This window comes from Cololabis saira, chromosome 20 (assembly GCF_033807715.1).
Source record: "Cololabis saira isolate AMF1-May2022 chromosome 20, fColSai1.1, whole genome shotgun sequence".
NCBI lineage: Eukaryota > Metazoa > Chordata > Actinopteri > Beloniformes > Belonidae > Cololabis > Cololabis saira.
Genome location: NC_084606.1, coordinates 6508408 through 6524384, shown reverse-complemented (window position 1 = coordinate 6524384; position 15977 = coordinate 6508408). Strand labels below are relative to the sequence as shown.

Here is a 15977-nt window from a genome sequence, read left to right as displayed (position 1 = left end):
TTAATCATCACTGCATCAGAAATGTGTTTTTATGTTTGAAACCGTTGGTTTTCCTGGATGTACTTTTACTGTTGTACCTGCTAATAAACATGAAATGCAGCTAAAGACAGAAGCAGCGTCTGATTGTCTTCTACAGGACGACCTCTGCAGCCGTTGCACCTTTACAGCTCTTCAGACATTAGATGAACTAATGAATAAAACCTAAAATGATTGAAATAAAAAGAAAGTGCCAACATTCAACCGTCCAGGTTGGACGGTTGAGACAGTTGGTTGGGACTGGGGGCCCTGAGACAATTGGGTGGTACCAGGGGCCTGAGACGGTTGGGTGGTACCAGGGACACGGACGTCTTTATGGATTTACGTCTACAGGAAGAAAACAAACTACTACAAAATACTCGATTAGCAACAACATGGAGGACCACATTATTAGCATCATTTATGTTTCCTGCCATCTGTTCTTTTAATTATTTCCAGGTCCTCCAAGCTATTTATTAAATAAATGGTCTCTGCTCTTGACCAACGTTTACTGCATACAGCCATCTTGAAACTTTGTTTCAAGATGGCTGTATGTATATATACGGTACATGTATACATATATGTATAAATACATACATACAAATATCAGGGGGGATGGTGGATTTTATCATATGGGGACAGATAATTTGTGCTGATTACAAATAATATAATATATCACAAATAATAGCAGTGACCAAAACACCTGCAGAAATACTGCAGGAATGACATAGCAGCAGTTAAATGCAGCCTTCTGTAAGCTTTAAATATCCACTGGGCTTACATCAAATACATCAAAACACAACAATAAAAACAGTTTTCTGAACTTCAATATGACTCTGTCCTTCACAGGATAAGTAACATGGATCACTGCAAAAACTCACAAACTTAACAAGAATATTTGTCTTATTTCTTGTTAAAATGTCTCATTTTAGTAAAAAAAATCTCATCACACTTAAAACAAGACTCATCCCTGGAAAAAAACAACAATTTTCACCTGTTTCAAGTAGATTTTCACTTAAAATAAGCAGAAAAATCTGCTTTGCTTGTAATAAGAAGATAAATATTGTCCCACTGGCAGATTTTCCTACTTATTTCAAGTGAAAATTTACTTGAAACAGGTGAAAATTGTCAAATAAGTTATTTTTCTGGTGTTATTTTTCTGGTGATGACTCTAAATGTTGAAATAGCAGTAAAACCACATTCATTGATGAAATGACATAAGTGATGGAAAGGGGGATGGCAGTTTTACAGGGGGGGATGATTTGGACCGTTTTTATTTCAGGGGGGATGCCATCCCCCCTCATCTCAAGTACTGCATACATATTATATATATATATATATATATATATATATATATATATATATATATATATATATATATATATATATATATATATATATATATATATATATATATATATATATATATATGTATGTGTATATATATGTGAGTTCTGTAGCCACAGCTGCCCTGGGGCAGACTGACGGAAGTGTGGCTGCCATACCGCGCCCAACCGGGTACAACACAATCGACGTTACGCTCGTGCTGCTTTCACGTGCACCTCGAAAACAGCAGCGCTGGAGTGAAGCGCCCCGACAGAGAGAGTAACTCCGTAACCCCCCCCCGTGTGTGTGTGTGTGTGTGTGCCCCCCCCCGTGTGTGTGTGTGTGTGTGTGTGTGTGTGTGTGTGTGTGTGTGTGTGTGTGTGTGTGTGTGTGTGTGTGTGTGTGTGTCTGTGTGTGTGTGTGTCTGTGTGTGTTAGGGTTGCCACCTTTCAGAAATAGAAATAAGGGACTATAATAATGTCCACATCAGCCAGGATGTATAATATAGCCTACAGGTGAAGAATATGGTGTAAAAGTTAATTTATTTCAATAATTCAACTAGAATATGGTGTAAAAGTTAATTTATTTCAATAATTCAACTAGAATATGGTGTAAAAGTTCATTTATTTCAATAATTCAACTAGAATATGGTGTAAAAGTTAATGAAAATACGGGACAAATCGCGTCCCGTATTAGTTCAATACGGGACCCAACATTTTTTTCTCTAATAAAGGACAATTCCGTATTTTACGGGACGGGTGGCAACCCTAGTGTGTTTGTCGGGGGGTTCGGTTCAGGACGGGGAGCTGCGAGTTCCCAGCTTCCCCTGAACGCAGCTCATTTCCGTTAGTTTTTCGTCCAGAGACGGAGATGCAGCTGTCGTTGCTGCTGCTGGTCTGTTGCGGGCTGGGGGGGCTGGGGGTCCCCCGGGTCCCCGCGGCCCCTGCTGAAGGTGAGGGGGCCACTTTTACCGGGGGGGTTTAGATCCACAAACGCTCGGAGGCTCAGAAAGTCACGTGGAAAGTTGCAGGTGTTGTGCAAGTTGCTTCTCATGGACTCATTCTTGTAAACTTTATGAAGTGATTAGTCTCCTCACTCCAAAAGTGTGGCGTGGTCTTGCGTTTCTCCGTGTTTATAAGAACTTCCTGGACTAGTAAAGCAGACGGTATCTCTAGATTTGTATATCCTACTCTCTCTCTTTTTGTTCAAAAATCCCTTTGTAAAGAAATAAATAATACCCTAATTAGTTTTGTCTGGAAAAACAAATGCCATCGTTTAAAAAAAGAGATCTTGGCAGCCCCGAGAGGGGAGGGCGGCATGGAGATGTTAGACTATATGGATATAAACTATACCTTTAAGACAAAATGGATAAAAGAATATTTGAAAAACCCAGAATCTCTTTGGTTTTTTATACCTCAGAATATTTTTGGGAAAGTTGGAGGGTTACCTTTTCTCCTAAATTGTGATTATGATGTTTCAAAATTACCACTAAAATTATCTAAATTTCACCAACAAGCCCTTTCAGCAGCAACACTATGCTTTATCCATAACTTCTCTCCACATAAAACTATTATATGGAACAATGAGTTCATAACTAGGAAAAATAAATCACTATTTCTGAAACATCGGATTGAAAAAGGAATAATATATCTTAAGGATTTACAAAATGATGTAGGTGAAATTTTTAGTTATGAAGAATTTCTTAGATCTAAAATCTTCCCTGTTACCTATAAAGAATTTCAAACAGTGATAAAAGCTATTCCCAGTGGCATTCTCCAATTAATAAAAGGTCATTTTGAAAGGCAAGAGGCAGAGAAAGTTGTCTTTACCTTCTTTATTATTGGTATAAACATTATGAGTCACCATTGTAACAATAAACATATAAGGAATCATTTTTTCAGGAAAAGGAAAATTACACCTCGAGGAAAATGTGTATGGTCTTCCTCTTTCTCTGACATTAATTGGAAAACAACATGGCTCCTTCCACATAAATTTGCTATCTCCAATAAAATTAAAGAAGTTCAATATAAAATTACACATAACATTTACCCCACTAACAAATTTGTGTCAAAATTTGTCAATATTGAGGCCAATTGTGTATTTTGTAATGCTGAAGTGGAAACGATTAGGCACCTTTTCTTTGAATGTAGTTTTTCCCAGATTTTTTGGAAAAAAATTGAAGCTTACATCACATCACATTCCAACATACCAATTAATTTGAATGCCAAAGATATACTGTTATACTATAATAATAAAGATAGGAAAATGCAACACTTAATTAATCTGATTATTCTAATTGCAAAATTCCACATACATAAAACCAAATTTTCCAAAGGTCGACCTTTCTTTCCTGCTTTTGAAATTGATTTCAATAACTACCTTGAATGTATTAAAAGAATTGATAATAAAAAATGTATACACACTGTTAACATAATTGAAGAAATATTTGGAGAAATACTTCCTGGACTCAAAAGACCAACTGTTTAGTCTGAAATGCCGTACTAAACAGTATATACTAAAAAGTATACTTAAATTCGGCACGCTTTTGAGTAAATATCAGTAGTGTGCATTAATTCAGACGTACTATTAAGAGAGCGCACACGGCACTTCCTGCCGTTGGGAGGGGGGGGGGGGGTTGTTACCATGGTAACCTGTCACAGCAGCAGTAGCAGCTGTTACCATGGTAACAGCAGCGGTAGCAGCACCGCTCCGCTCTTTCCCGTGTTTTCTGGCCGAAACAAGATTACATTATATAATGTTATTAAATACGAATATTATAATATTAATATTATATAATAATATTATTATACTTAAGATTATACTTATGACATATACTAGGGGTGTAACAATACACTAATCTCACAATAACGATACGATACGATACGATATTATAGCAGTATTTTTTTAACAACCTTGAATGAGGAACATATGACTGGAAAAAAATTGTCTTTTATTTGAAAGACACAAAATACAAAACAATGCTGTGCATTTGCCCTATTGTTACAGTTTGTAATGCTTTATAACTGTTTAAGTTTTAAAGAGAAAGCCAGGCCAACCATTTTCCACAAACTGAACTAAAAGTAAATGTCAGGTTTGCATTATGCATCTTCAGTTTCATACAAGTACAAATATTTAGCCACAAACTGAATAGTTTCTCTCATGTTTGATTTGACTTTTTTCTTTTCCAGAAATTTAACAACTAAAATTAAATAAATAAAAGTAAATAAATACATACAATTTTACATCATAAAAAAGATTGATTCATGCTCACCTTATAAGTGTAAGAGGAGATTTATTTTTGTTAAGAAGGTTATTTTGGTAATTCAGGGTTGATTATTTTATAAATATATTCTTTATATTCTGATGTAAATCAGGGACTATAATGACACTAGTCAGTTTATCTGTAGTGATTAGTCTGTTTTAGATTGGGCGGAGTGATACGCCACAGTACGGCACTAGGTGCTGTGTTGATGTTCTAAAATCCTACACTGTTGTGCGGACAGTAAAGTGCTCTCGAACTCGGCAGAAGTTGTCCCCGTGTTTATCCTACTCACGGCCCCAAAAAGGTTTAATTTAATAAGGTAAGGCTTAACTCTACACCAGACTTAAAAGTTCAGAGCTCAAACCCTGCAAGAGTCCCGTGATCGGGACCAAAACGGGACTAGTTTCTTCTGAGTGGAGGAAGATTTTGGTCCGCGGGTCGAGGCTCGGTGGGATGTGCGTTACTAGTCAACACAATAGATTAATATTAATAACCCAATATCACGATACACTTTGTCACCTCCACGACACGTTTCGTGACGTTTTTGTATCCCGAAATTTCGTGGCACGATATATTGTTACACCCCTAACATATACGTATCACCTAGCAACCAAACGCCGCTGCATTGCATTGTGGGAAGTTTCTGCTCCTCTAGTGTCCATCAATCCACACAAAAAAATTCTCCATAATGAGTATGGATAGAGTTACTATTGAGTACGTTCTAATGTTTCGGACGCACTAAAAAATCTTGCATACTCATTTTGCTACTCATTAGGGTGGAAGTATGTGATTTCGGACGCAGCTCAAGATTCCTTGTGAACAGAGCATGCGCAGAAAACAAATTCATGTTCCGTTTGATCGGGATATTCCGTTAGGCGTTTATATGACCGAATATTCGGGTTTTAAAAGGAGTAACCCAGGGGTCATATTCAGGTTTTTAAAAACCAAAATATGAGCAAATTCGGGTTATTCAAAGGGTTATTGGCGTTTACATGGCCGTGCAAATTCGGGTTATTGCCAATATTCGGGTTTCATTCATAGTTCTCACCTAAAAATATTGAAATGAACTGAATTTGAACTAGTTCAAAATGAAAATGGTGAACTATGAACGTGAACTGTTCATTTTTAAACTATGTGAACTGAACTTTGAATGAGTTCATGAAAAGTATGAACTTGCACAACACTGGTAAAATTCCTGCAGATAGTGATAAGCGGATCATCATCTGACGCTGCGTCTGCAACGTCTCTCTCTTCACTGGTCATGTAAAGATGCACCGGGCTCGGGCCGCTGTTGCCATGGAGATGGTGCCCGTTGTTATGCTGATGTATGCACTGCATTGTGGGTAATGTAGTGTGAAGACGTCATCTCTTTCGAATATTTTAAATGTGCACGCCGCCCGCTGATGAAATGAGAAGGATTACTCCGTAATAATTGGACCAAAACAGTGTATGGGCTTAAATTAAAGCCATAAATATTTTGTATCTGTAAATAAACTTTGTACTTGTAGAAATATTTTGTGCAAAAAATATTTGTACTTGCAAAACATATTTGTACTTGTAGAAATATTTTGTGCATGTGTAAAACATTTTTGTAGCTGTGGAATTAATATGGATATACAAAGCTACAAACTTTTTATACAGACTTTTTTTACAACTACGAACTATGGCACTGTTTTGAATTGCCAATAATAAGAGCCAATCAGCGATCTTTGGCACGGGTTTCAAAGCGTTTCTGGAGAGCCAATCAGCACATTGGATATACAGGAATATATATATATATACATATATATATATATATATATATATATATATATATATATATATATATATATATATATATATATATATATATATATAACAGTTAGGCACCAAATAAAAATAAGTCACAAATAACTCAAGCATATTTTACATTTTTATACATTACATTACATTTTATGTATTTTATTTAATGGTTCAAATATGTTATTTTGTTATTTGAATTTTTTTAAATTTGTTTTGTTGATGAAAAAATATGTCTCTATTTTTGTGAGGGGGGATATATATTGTTTTCCGGCACTACCTTGTTCTCTATAGCTGATATAACATGAATTACTCCTCTGTGGGATCAATAAAGTTATTATTTTTGCCATCTGAGAAAATTAAATATATTATATTTGGTGCCTAACTGTTTCCCAAGTATATTAGTGCGTGTGTGAATGAATAAATGAGACGTAAAACGTACATTTCTTTGTAGAAAGTCGCTTTATGAAAATAAGTCCATTTACTTGTATTAGTTTGCAGCGCAGTCTTGAACATCCAATATGGCGGCGACGTCAGTAGGCGATGCAATGTGCTGATTGGCTCTCCAGAAATGCTTTGAAACCCGTGCCAAAGATCGCTGATTGGCTCTTATTATTGGCACGTCAAAACAGTGCCATAATTCGCCATAATTCGTAGTTGTAGAAAAAGTTTGTAGCTTTTGTAAAAAAAGTTTGTAGCTTTGTATATCCAATGTTGCACACAGACGAATTAATTCCACAGCTACAAAAATGTTTTACACATGCACAAAATATTTCTACAAGTACAAAGTTTATTTACAGATACAAAATATTTATGGCTTTAATTTGAGCCCATAACAGTGAAGCTGAAACTCACATAATGGGTATGTGTTGCAGATATCCGCAATTCCATTCTTCCTAGTCAAAAAGAGAATTTCAGATATCTACAATGACATTCTTCCTGTCCACAATTGTCATTTCAGATATCTACAACGTCATTCTGCCAGTCATGTGTGTGGGGTTTCTGATTACAGACATCTACAATTCAGTTGCAGATATCCGCTATGTGAATTACGGATATCTGCAACTGAATTACGACTAGCTGTATCTTATTTAATTTAATTTAATTAGTCATAATTCCAGTTCAAGATACCTTTAATTCCCCTCAATTCAAGACATCTACATTGTCTTTTTTAGATATCTTAAAAGTTTTGACTAGTCAGAATGAAGTTGTAGATATCTTGAACTTGAATTATGACTAGTCAAAATGACGTTGTACATATATCTCAAACTGGAATTACGGATAGTCATAATTTAATTGTAGACATCTGTAATCAAGTGATAGATATCTTGAAAGGAATTTTAATTAGAAATATCTCAAATTGGAGATACCTTTAACTTCCATTCTGCCCAGTCAAAATGTAATTACAGTTATCTTGAATTAGAGTTTTGACTAGTCAAAATGATGTTATAGATATCTAGAATGACAATTCTGACTAGTCACAATTAGGCATGGGGCGATATACGATATTATCGTATATCGCGATAAAAAACGGCCGCGATAACGTTATCGTGGGGTACTGTAATTATCGCCAATTTTTTTTTTTTTTTTTTTTTTTTGTCACACAAGGCTACCAGCCAGGTAGAAGCCAGTGTTATTTTTTTCATGTATTTTATTAATATTATTTATTATTATTATTTATTTAATATTTTTTCAGAGAGTAGTACAATCCGTGTGCATTTGACTACTGTGGCACTTTATTTTCACTCAATCTTTGTGTTGGCCATGCAGCTTTTGTTTTGTATACTACAGAGCAGTGCCTTTATTTTATTATTTTTCCAGAGAGCCGTACTAAGTAGCAGGCAGCCAGCCACTGTTAAAGTTTCAGAGAGTAATACAATCAGTGTGCATTTGGCTCTACTTTGTCACTTTATTTCTATTTGTCACTTATTTCTTTCGACTCTCAGGGAAGTATTTTCTTACAAAAAAAGAAAGTTCAAATAAGTACCGGTACTATAGTTTACACTATGTAATGCATAACATTTACAGTACACTATTTGTTCTCGACCTCAAGTGTCACTGTGTTGAGAATGATTTGAGAATAAATGTTCTGAAGGAACCAGTGGATCCACGGTTAGTGTTTTTCCTTGCATTTTAAGAATTTTATAAGCGACACGCTAATATCGTGATAATATCGTAATCGTGATATTTTTGTCCACTAATATCGTGATATGAAATTTTCATATCTTCCCATGCCTAGTCACAATGTAATTACGACTAGTCAAAATGCAGTTGTAAATATCTGCAATGTTTGCAAGGCTTGCCATATTGGAGGATTGACTGCAGTGCTTTTAAGGATTAACACGACTACTAACTAAGGCCACGTTTACACAGAGCCGGTATTTACAAAAACGGATATTTCCCCCTCTACGTTTTGAAAAACACCATAATTTCCAGGAACCTGCATAAATAGCTGTTAAGGTGCTATGAGCAGCCAAACCTACAGGGGGCAGTGTAACGAGAAGATAAAGTCATGCTAGCCAATCAGAATCCTAGAAAAAAACATCAACAAATGACACGAGTAACTTCCAGTTACTTCCAAGATGAACGAGTCTTTCGTTTGGAGTGACAGAGAAGTGGAGTCAACATTTTGACTTTTTTCTTGACATTTCGACTTTTTTCTTGACATTTCGACTTTTTTCTCAACTTTTTTCTCAAAATTCTGACTTTTTTCCTCAAAATTTCGACTCTTTTCTAAAAATTTCGACTTTCTTCTCGACTTTTTTCTCGAAATTTCGACTTTTTTCTCAACCTTTTTCTCAAAATTTCAACTTTTTTGTCAAAATTTCAACTTTTTTCTCGACTTTCTTCTTGACATTTCGACTTTTTTCTAAAAATTTCGACTTTTTTCTCAACTTTTTCCTCAAAATTCGGACTTTTTTCTCAAAATTTCGACTCTTTTCTAAAAATTTCGACTTTCTTCTCGACTTTTCGACTTTTTTCTCGAAATTTCGACTTTTTTCTCAACCTTTTTCTCAAAATTTCAACTTTTTTGTCAAAATTTCGACTTTTTTCTCGACTTTCTTCTCGACATTTCGTCTTTTTTCTCAAAATTTCTCAAAAACGGATATTTCCCCCCCATGTTTTGAAAAATACCATCATTTCCAGGAACCTGCATAAATATCTGTTAAGATGCTATGAGCAGCCAAACCTACAGGGGGCAGTGTAACGAGAAGATAAAGTCATGCTAGCCAATCAGAATCCTGGAAAAAAACATCAACAAATGACACGAGTAACTTCCAGTTACTTCCAAGATGAACGAGAGTCTTTCGTTTGGAGTGACAGAGAAGTGGAGTTACTTCTCGACATTTTGACTTTTTTCTCAAAATTTCAACTTTTTTTTTCAAAATTTCAAATTTTTTCTCGACTTTTTTCACAAAATTTCAACTTTTTTCTCGACTTTTTTCTCGACTTTTTTCTCAAAATTTTTAATTTTTTTCAAAATTTCAACATTTTTCTCGACTTTTGTCACAAAATTTCAACTTTTTTCTCGACTTTTTTCTCAAAATTTCAACTTTTTTCTTGACTTTTTTCTCAAAATTTCAACTTTTTTTTTCAAAATTTCAACTTTTTTCTCGACTTTTTTCACAAAATTTCAACTTTTTTCTCGACTTTTTTCTCAAAATTTATATTTTTTTTCAAAATTTCAACATTTTTCTCGACTTTTGTCACAAAATTTCAACTTTTTTCTCAACTTTTTTCTCAAAATTTCAACTTTTTTCTCAAAATGTCCTATTTTTCCTCGACATTTCATCTTTTTTCTCAAAATTTCTCAACAACGGATATTTTCCCCTCTACGTTTTGAAAAATACCATCATTTCCAGGAACCTGCATAAATATCTGTTAAGGTGCTATGAGCAGCCAAACCTACAGGGGGCAGTGTAACGAGAAGATAAAGTCATGCTAGCCAATCAGAATCCTGGAAAAAAACATCAACAAATGACACGTGTAACTTCCAGTTACTTCCAAGATGAACGAGAGTCTTTGGTTTGGAGTGACAGAGAAGTGGAGTTACTTTTAAAGGGGACATATTATGGCATTTAATGTATATTTTAAAAAGGCCTTGAATGTCTTAAAAACAATCTAAATCTTGTTTTTTCTACATAAATCAGAAATTCAGCCTGTGGGCCATGTCTCTAGTTTTACCGCTTCTAAAGCCTTTTTCTCTGCTTCATTCTGAGGGGGGGGCTATGATAATGAGGCTCTGCGCTGATTGGCTGCTTGAATGACGTGTAGGAGGGGAGGAGACAAAGCGTCGCTCCGGGGAAGAGAGCAGCGGCTGCGTAGCAAAGCGTGTCCACGGTTCTGCGTTAAATCGACACGTACCCTACGCCGTAGGCTCTGCGTTGGTGTAACGCGGAACCATAAATCAGCCTTTAGTCACCTCGTCTTCACACAGGAAGATTTAATTTAATTCTAAACAGTTACACCACAGTTATTTACTCCGATTCCTCATTTCATTTATGTTACAAGACAAATGAATCATGTTAACTGTAAAGAAATCACAACACTGAATTTTCACAAATGGCAACTTTATTGTTGAAATATATAAATAACATTGCTGGCTCAGGAAGGACCGTGCATTTCTTCTAAAGGTGTCGTTGAACAGCTCCAGGTGCTTGGAAAATCTGAAACCATAAAGAGAAGAAAAATGTATTACGGTACTAATAGAGCCGCCGGCGCCCGGCGCTCCGGGCTCGGAGCTCCGGGTCCGGGGCTCCTCGACGGTCCGGTCCGTGAGCAGCTCCGGCAGCAGCTCCGGTGCTCCGGAGCTAAGCTAAATACTTAACCCATGCAAAGATCATACTTTTTAGATAAATATAAATAACATAAAAAAAATAACGTCACTTACCGCTGACTCGTGTGCAGTTGCCGGGTCCGTGCTGTGGGAACTGATCCTTTTATGAGGGTAAATGTCGATGCAAAACCTCATTTTTACTGTTCCCTCGCTGTTCAAACAGCCACCGCTTCTAAACAATGGCTGAAGCTCCAGCCGGCGGAGATAGTTGTGGGCGTGGTTTCAGCAGCGGAGGCCGACCTATGGAAATCTGCTCCCGTCGTGACGTCACAACGGGAGCAGATTCTGAACGGCTCAAAAATGTCACATGACACTGGGGGATTCTGCCGGGCGGGGGTCACAGATAGGGTTGCCACCCGTCCCGTAAAATACGGAATTGTCCTTTATTTGAGAAAAAAATGTTGCGTCCCGTATTGAACTGATACGGGACACGATTTGTACCGTATTTTCATTAACTTTTACACCATATTCTAGTTGAATTATTGAAATAAATTAACTTTTACACCATATTCTAGTTGAATTATTGAAATAAATTAACTTTTACACCATATTCTAGTTGAATTATTGAAATAAATTAACTTTTACACCATATTCTAGTTGAATTATTGAAATAAATTAACTTTTACACCATATTCTAGTTGAATTATTGAAATAAATTAACTTTTACACCATATTCTAGTTGAATTATTGAAATAAATTAACTTTTACACCATATTCTAGTTGAATTATTGAAATAAATTAACTTTTACACCATATTCTAGTTGAATTATTGAAATAAATTAACCTTTACACCGGATTTCTAGTTGAATTATTGAAATAAATTAACTTTTACACCATATTCTAGTTGAATTATTGAAATAAATTAACTTTTACACCATATTTTAGTTTAATTATTGAAATAAATTAACTTTTACACCATATTCTAGTTGAATTATTGAAATAAATTAACCTTTACACCGGATTTCTAGTTGAATTATTGAAATAAATTAACTTTTACACCATATTCTAGTTGAATTATTGAAATAAATTAACTTTTACACACATTTATACACATTTTTATTCAGTTTAGAAGTTTTGGGGCTTTTTTCTTTTGGCTCCTGCGCTGCTGAAATCAGGGCGTCCCTTATTTCTATTTCTGAAAGGTGGCAACCCTAGTCACAGACCTTGCAGAAATTCATGGGATTTCATGTCCCCTGTGCTGGCAGGGTGAGGGGAGACCACTTTATATGTGTTAAAACAAGAAAAAACTTGTTTTTCATAATAGGTCCCCTTAAAGTGTGACGTTAGAATATAAAACAGATAAAATACAAGAAAATATTGACGGGGGCCAAATAAATTGTAAACACAGGTGGCACTCATGACGCTGGTGACGTTTCTGTCGCATAATGTGACGTTCTGAAGCCTAAATGTCCGTTTCTCTCCGTTTACAAGCAAACGTGAAGACAGAGTTTTTGCAAATCTGCACTTTGGCTGGAGTTTTCAGAAATGATGGTTTTTGGTGACTTTGAGCTTCGTTTTCCGTGTAAACAGGGGGTCGGCAACCCGCGGCTCCAGAGCCGCATGCGGCTCTTTAGCGCCGCCCTAGTGGCTCCTGGAGCTTTTTCAAAAATGTTTGACCTTTTTTTCCTTTTTTTCTTCTTTTTTTTTTCTTTTCTTTTTTCCTTCTTTTTTCTTTTTTTCTTTTTTCCTTTTGTTCTGTTTTTTTCTTCCTTTTTCCTTTTTTAATCTCGACATTTTAACTTTTTTCTCGAAATTTTGACTTTTCTCAACATTTCGACTTTTTTCTCCACATTTCGACTTTTTTCTCGAGATTGTACTTCAACATTAATCTCGACATTTCAACTTTTTTCTGGAAATGTTGACTTTATTCTCGACATTTTGACTTTTTTCTAGAAATGTTTACTTTTTTCTCGACATTTCGAATTTTTTCTCGAAGTGCATAATGAAAAAAAAAAATCATCCCCCAGTTATAACTAATATAGAAACATGCAACATGTGTTTCTTCATTCTAAGGCTGATACAAGACTTTTCATTTTTTGCGGCTCCAGACATATTCGTTTTTTGTGTTTTTGGTCCAATATGGCTCTTTCAACTAGGGCTGCAACTAACGACTATTTTAATAGTCGACTAGTCACCGACTATTGAAACGATTAGTCGACTAATCGGATAATTAGTATTTTTTTCTTAAATTTAGTATGTTGCTTTAATTATGTGGCAAATGATAATAAACACGAGAAAGATGGGAACTTCAATGAAAAATACAGGACTGTCTCAGAAAATTAGAATATTGTGATAAAGTCCTTTATCTTCTGTTATGCAATTAAAAAAAACAAAAATGTCATACATTCTGGATTCATTACAAATCAACTGAAATATTGCAAGCCTTTTATTATTTTAATATTGCTGATCATGGCTTACAGCTTAAGAAAACTCAAATATCCTATCTCAAAAAATTCGAATATTCTGGGAATCTTAAACTGTAAGCCATAATCAGCAATGGAGTCACACTTCGACAATATTTTTGGGGCAGGGATGAAGGGATTTTCACGCTTGACAGGGCTGAGGCCCACCAGCAGGGGGGGCAAGCCACCAAGGGATGAAGCCAGAGTCCGAACTATAGCATGCGAACACACGTGTCACACTCACTGCAAACCAAAGAAGTAAATTAAATAAACCAAAAACTGAGCATACGTGGAATGCATACACACAGAAGTAGGACACCACCACCGAAAGGGTTGGCTGCCACCCTGCCGGGAAACGCAAAGAAACAAAAAGGGGTTTAAGGAGGAAAACAAAATAAGTACACAAACATATGAAACCAATATAAACAGCTCAAAAGTAATGGGAGGGGACAAAACCAAAGATTGACCACTGTGGTTGCTGACCACGCACAATATATCAGTTACACAAGGTAACAAGGGCGACAAAACCCAAGTTACCCCAAATTAACCCAAAAGGAGCATCCCCCACACCACACTCCAGACTAGGGTTGCCACCCGTCCCGTAAAATACGGAATTGTCCTTTATTTGAGAAAAAAATGTTGCGTCCCGTATTGAACTAATACGGGACACGATTTGTACCGTATTTTCATTAACTTTTACACCATATTCTAGTTGAATTATTGAAATAAATTAACCTTTACACCATATTCTAGTTGAATTATTGTATTAAATTAACTTTTACACCATATTCTAGTTGAATTATTGTAATAAATTAACTTTTACACCATATTCTAGTTGAATTATTGAAATAAATTAACTTTTACACCATATTCTAGTTGAATTATTGAAATAAATTAACTTTTACACCATATTCTAGTTGAATTATTGAAATAAATTAACTTTTACACCATATTCTAGTTGAATTATTGAAATAAATTAACTTTTACACCATAATCTAGTTGAATTATTGAAATAAATTAACTTTTACACCATATTCTAGTTGAATTATTGAAATAAATTAACTTTTACACCATATTCTAGTTGAATTATTGAAATAAATTAACCTTTACACCATATTCTAGTTGAATTATTGAAATAAATTAACTTTTACACCATAATCTAGTTGAATTATTGAAATAAATTAACTTTTACACCATATTCTAGTTGAATTATTGAAATAAATTAACTTTTACACCATATTCTTCACCTGTAGGCTATATTATACATTTGGGCTGATGTGGACATACGTAGCATAGGAGGATATTTCAGTTGCTAGTATGGTTGTCTGTCTCTACAGACATGCAAGTTCAATGCTATTAAAGCACTTTAAACTTTAAATCAAAGCATTTTGTTTTTTCATATAAAATAAACACATTTTTATTCAGTTTAGAAGTTTTGGGGCTTTTTTTTTGGCTCCTGCGCTGCTGAAATCAGGGCGTCCCTTATTTCTATTTCTGAAAGGTGGCAACCTTATACAGTACTCAAGTAAATTTACCGTTGACAAGAACGGCAGCGGGACCAAATCCGGCAACCCCTAAAATACATAAACACACTTAGGCTAATTGATGCTACAAATAATAACTGCTGAAAGCAAGATTCGTTAAAAGAGCACATACCAGATGATGCCAGGCGTCTTAATTAATCCTAGTGAGGCTCGCCCAATTCCACAAGTCGCCTGATTAACAGACGCTCGGAGCGAGCCCCAAAACTCACAGAATGCGCGCTGCGCAGACTGGAAGGAAACTGGACGCCGGAACATGCTGAAAAAGCGATCAGGTGCAGGTCTATGGAGTCAAATCAAGGCCAAAAGTTTTGCTAATTTGAAAATAAAATTTGAACCTGAAAATTCTTTTTTACAGTTTCAATTTTATTTTTTTCAGTATCAGATCTTTTTTTCAGTTTCAAATATATTTATTTCAGTTTCAAATCTTTTTTTCAGTTTCAAATCTTTTTTTTTTCAGTTTCACGTCTTTTTTTTTCAGTTTCACTTCTTTTTTTTTCAGTTTCAAATTTTTTTTTCAGGTTCAGACTTTTGGTCCCGATCTGGCGTGGGGGCGTGGCATCAACTGAGAGGGGCGTGGCATCAACCGAGAGGGGCGTGGCTTCATGAGTGACAGCAGAACAGAGAAGGCGGGGGACGTTCTTCAGTCACGTTGCCTTCAGGAAACGTAGGTTGCAGAAGTTATCAGTAGAAGTATGAATCAACACTGTATATACACTATATTCACGTGATTGGCAGTGGAAAAAACGGATACTAGTGACACATTTCTGTTTAAAAAGCTGTTTTAGACCGTACTTGGTAGTATGTGGAAGTGG

At 35.5% G+C, this 15977-nt stretch overlaps 1 protein-coding gene across 1 annotated transcript in view; it reads left to right on the top strand.

Annotated features, from left to right (window-relative positions):
* The first annotated feature begins 2201 nt into the window (after positions 1 to 2201).
* Positions 2202 to 15977, top strand: part of LOC133420945 (uncharacterized) — a 33272-nt gene continuing 19496 nt past the window's right edge. The window contains exon 1 of the mRNA XM_061710823.1: positions 2202 to 2293. Within this exon, the coding sequence (XP_061566807.1) occupies positions 2212 to 2293 (82 nt within the window). The 5' untranslated portion in view covers positions 2202 to 2211. The remainder of the gene's footprint in view (positions 2294 to 15977) is intronic.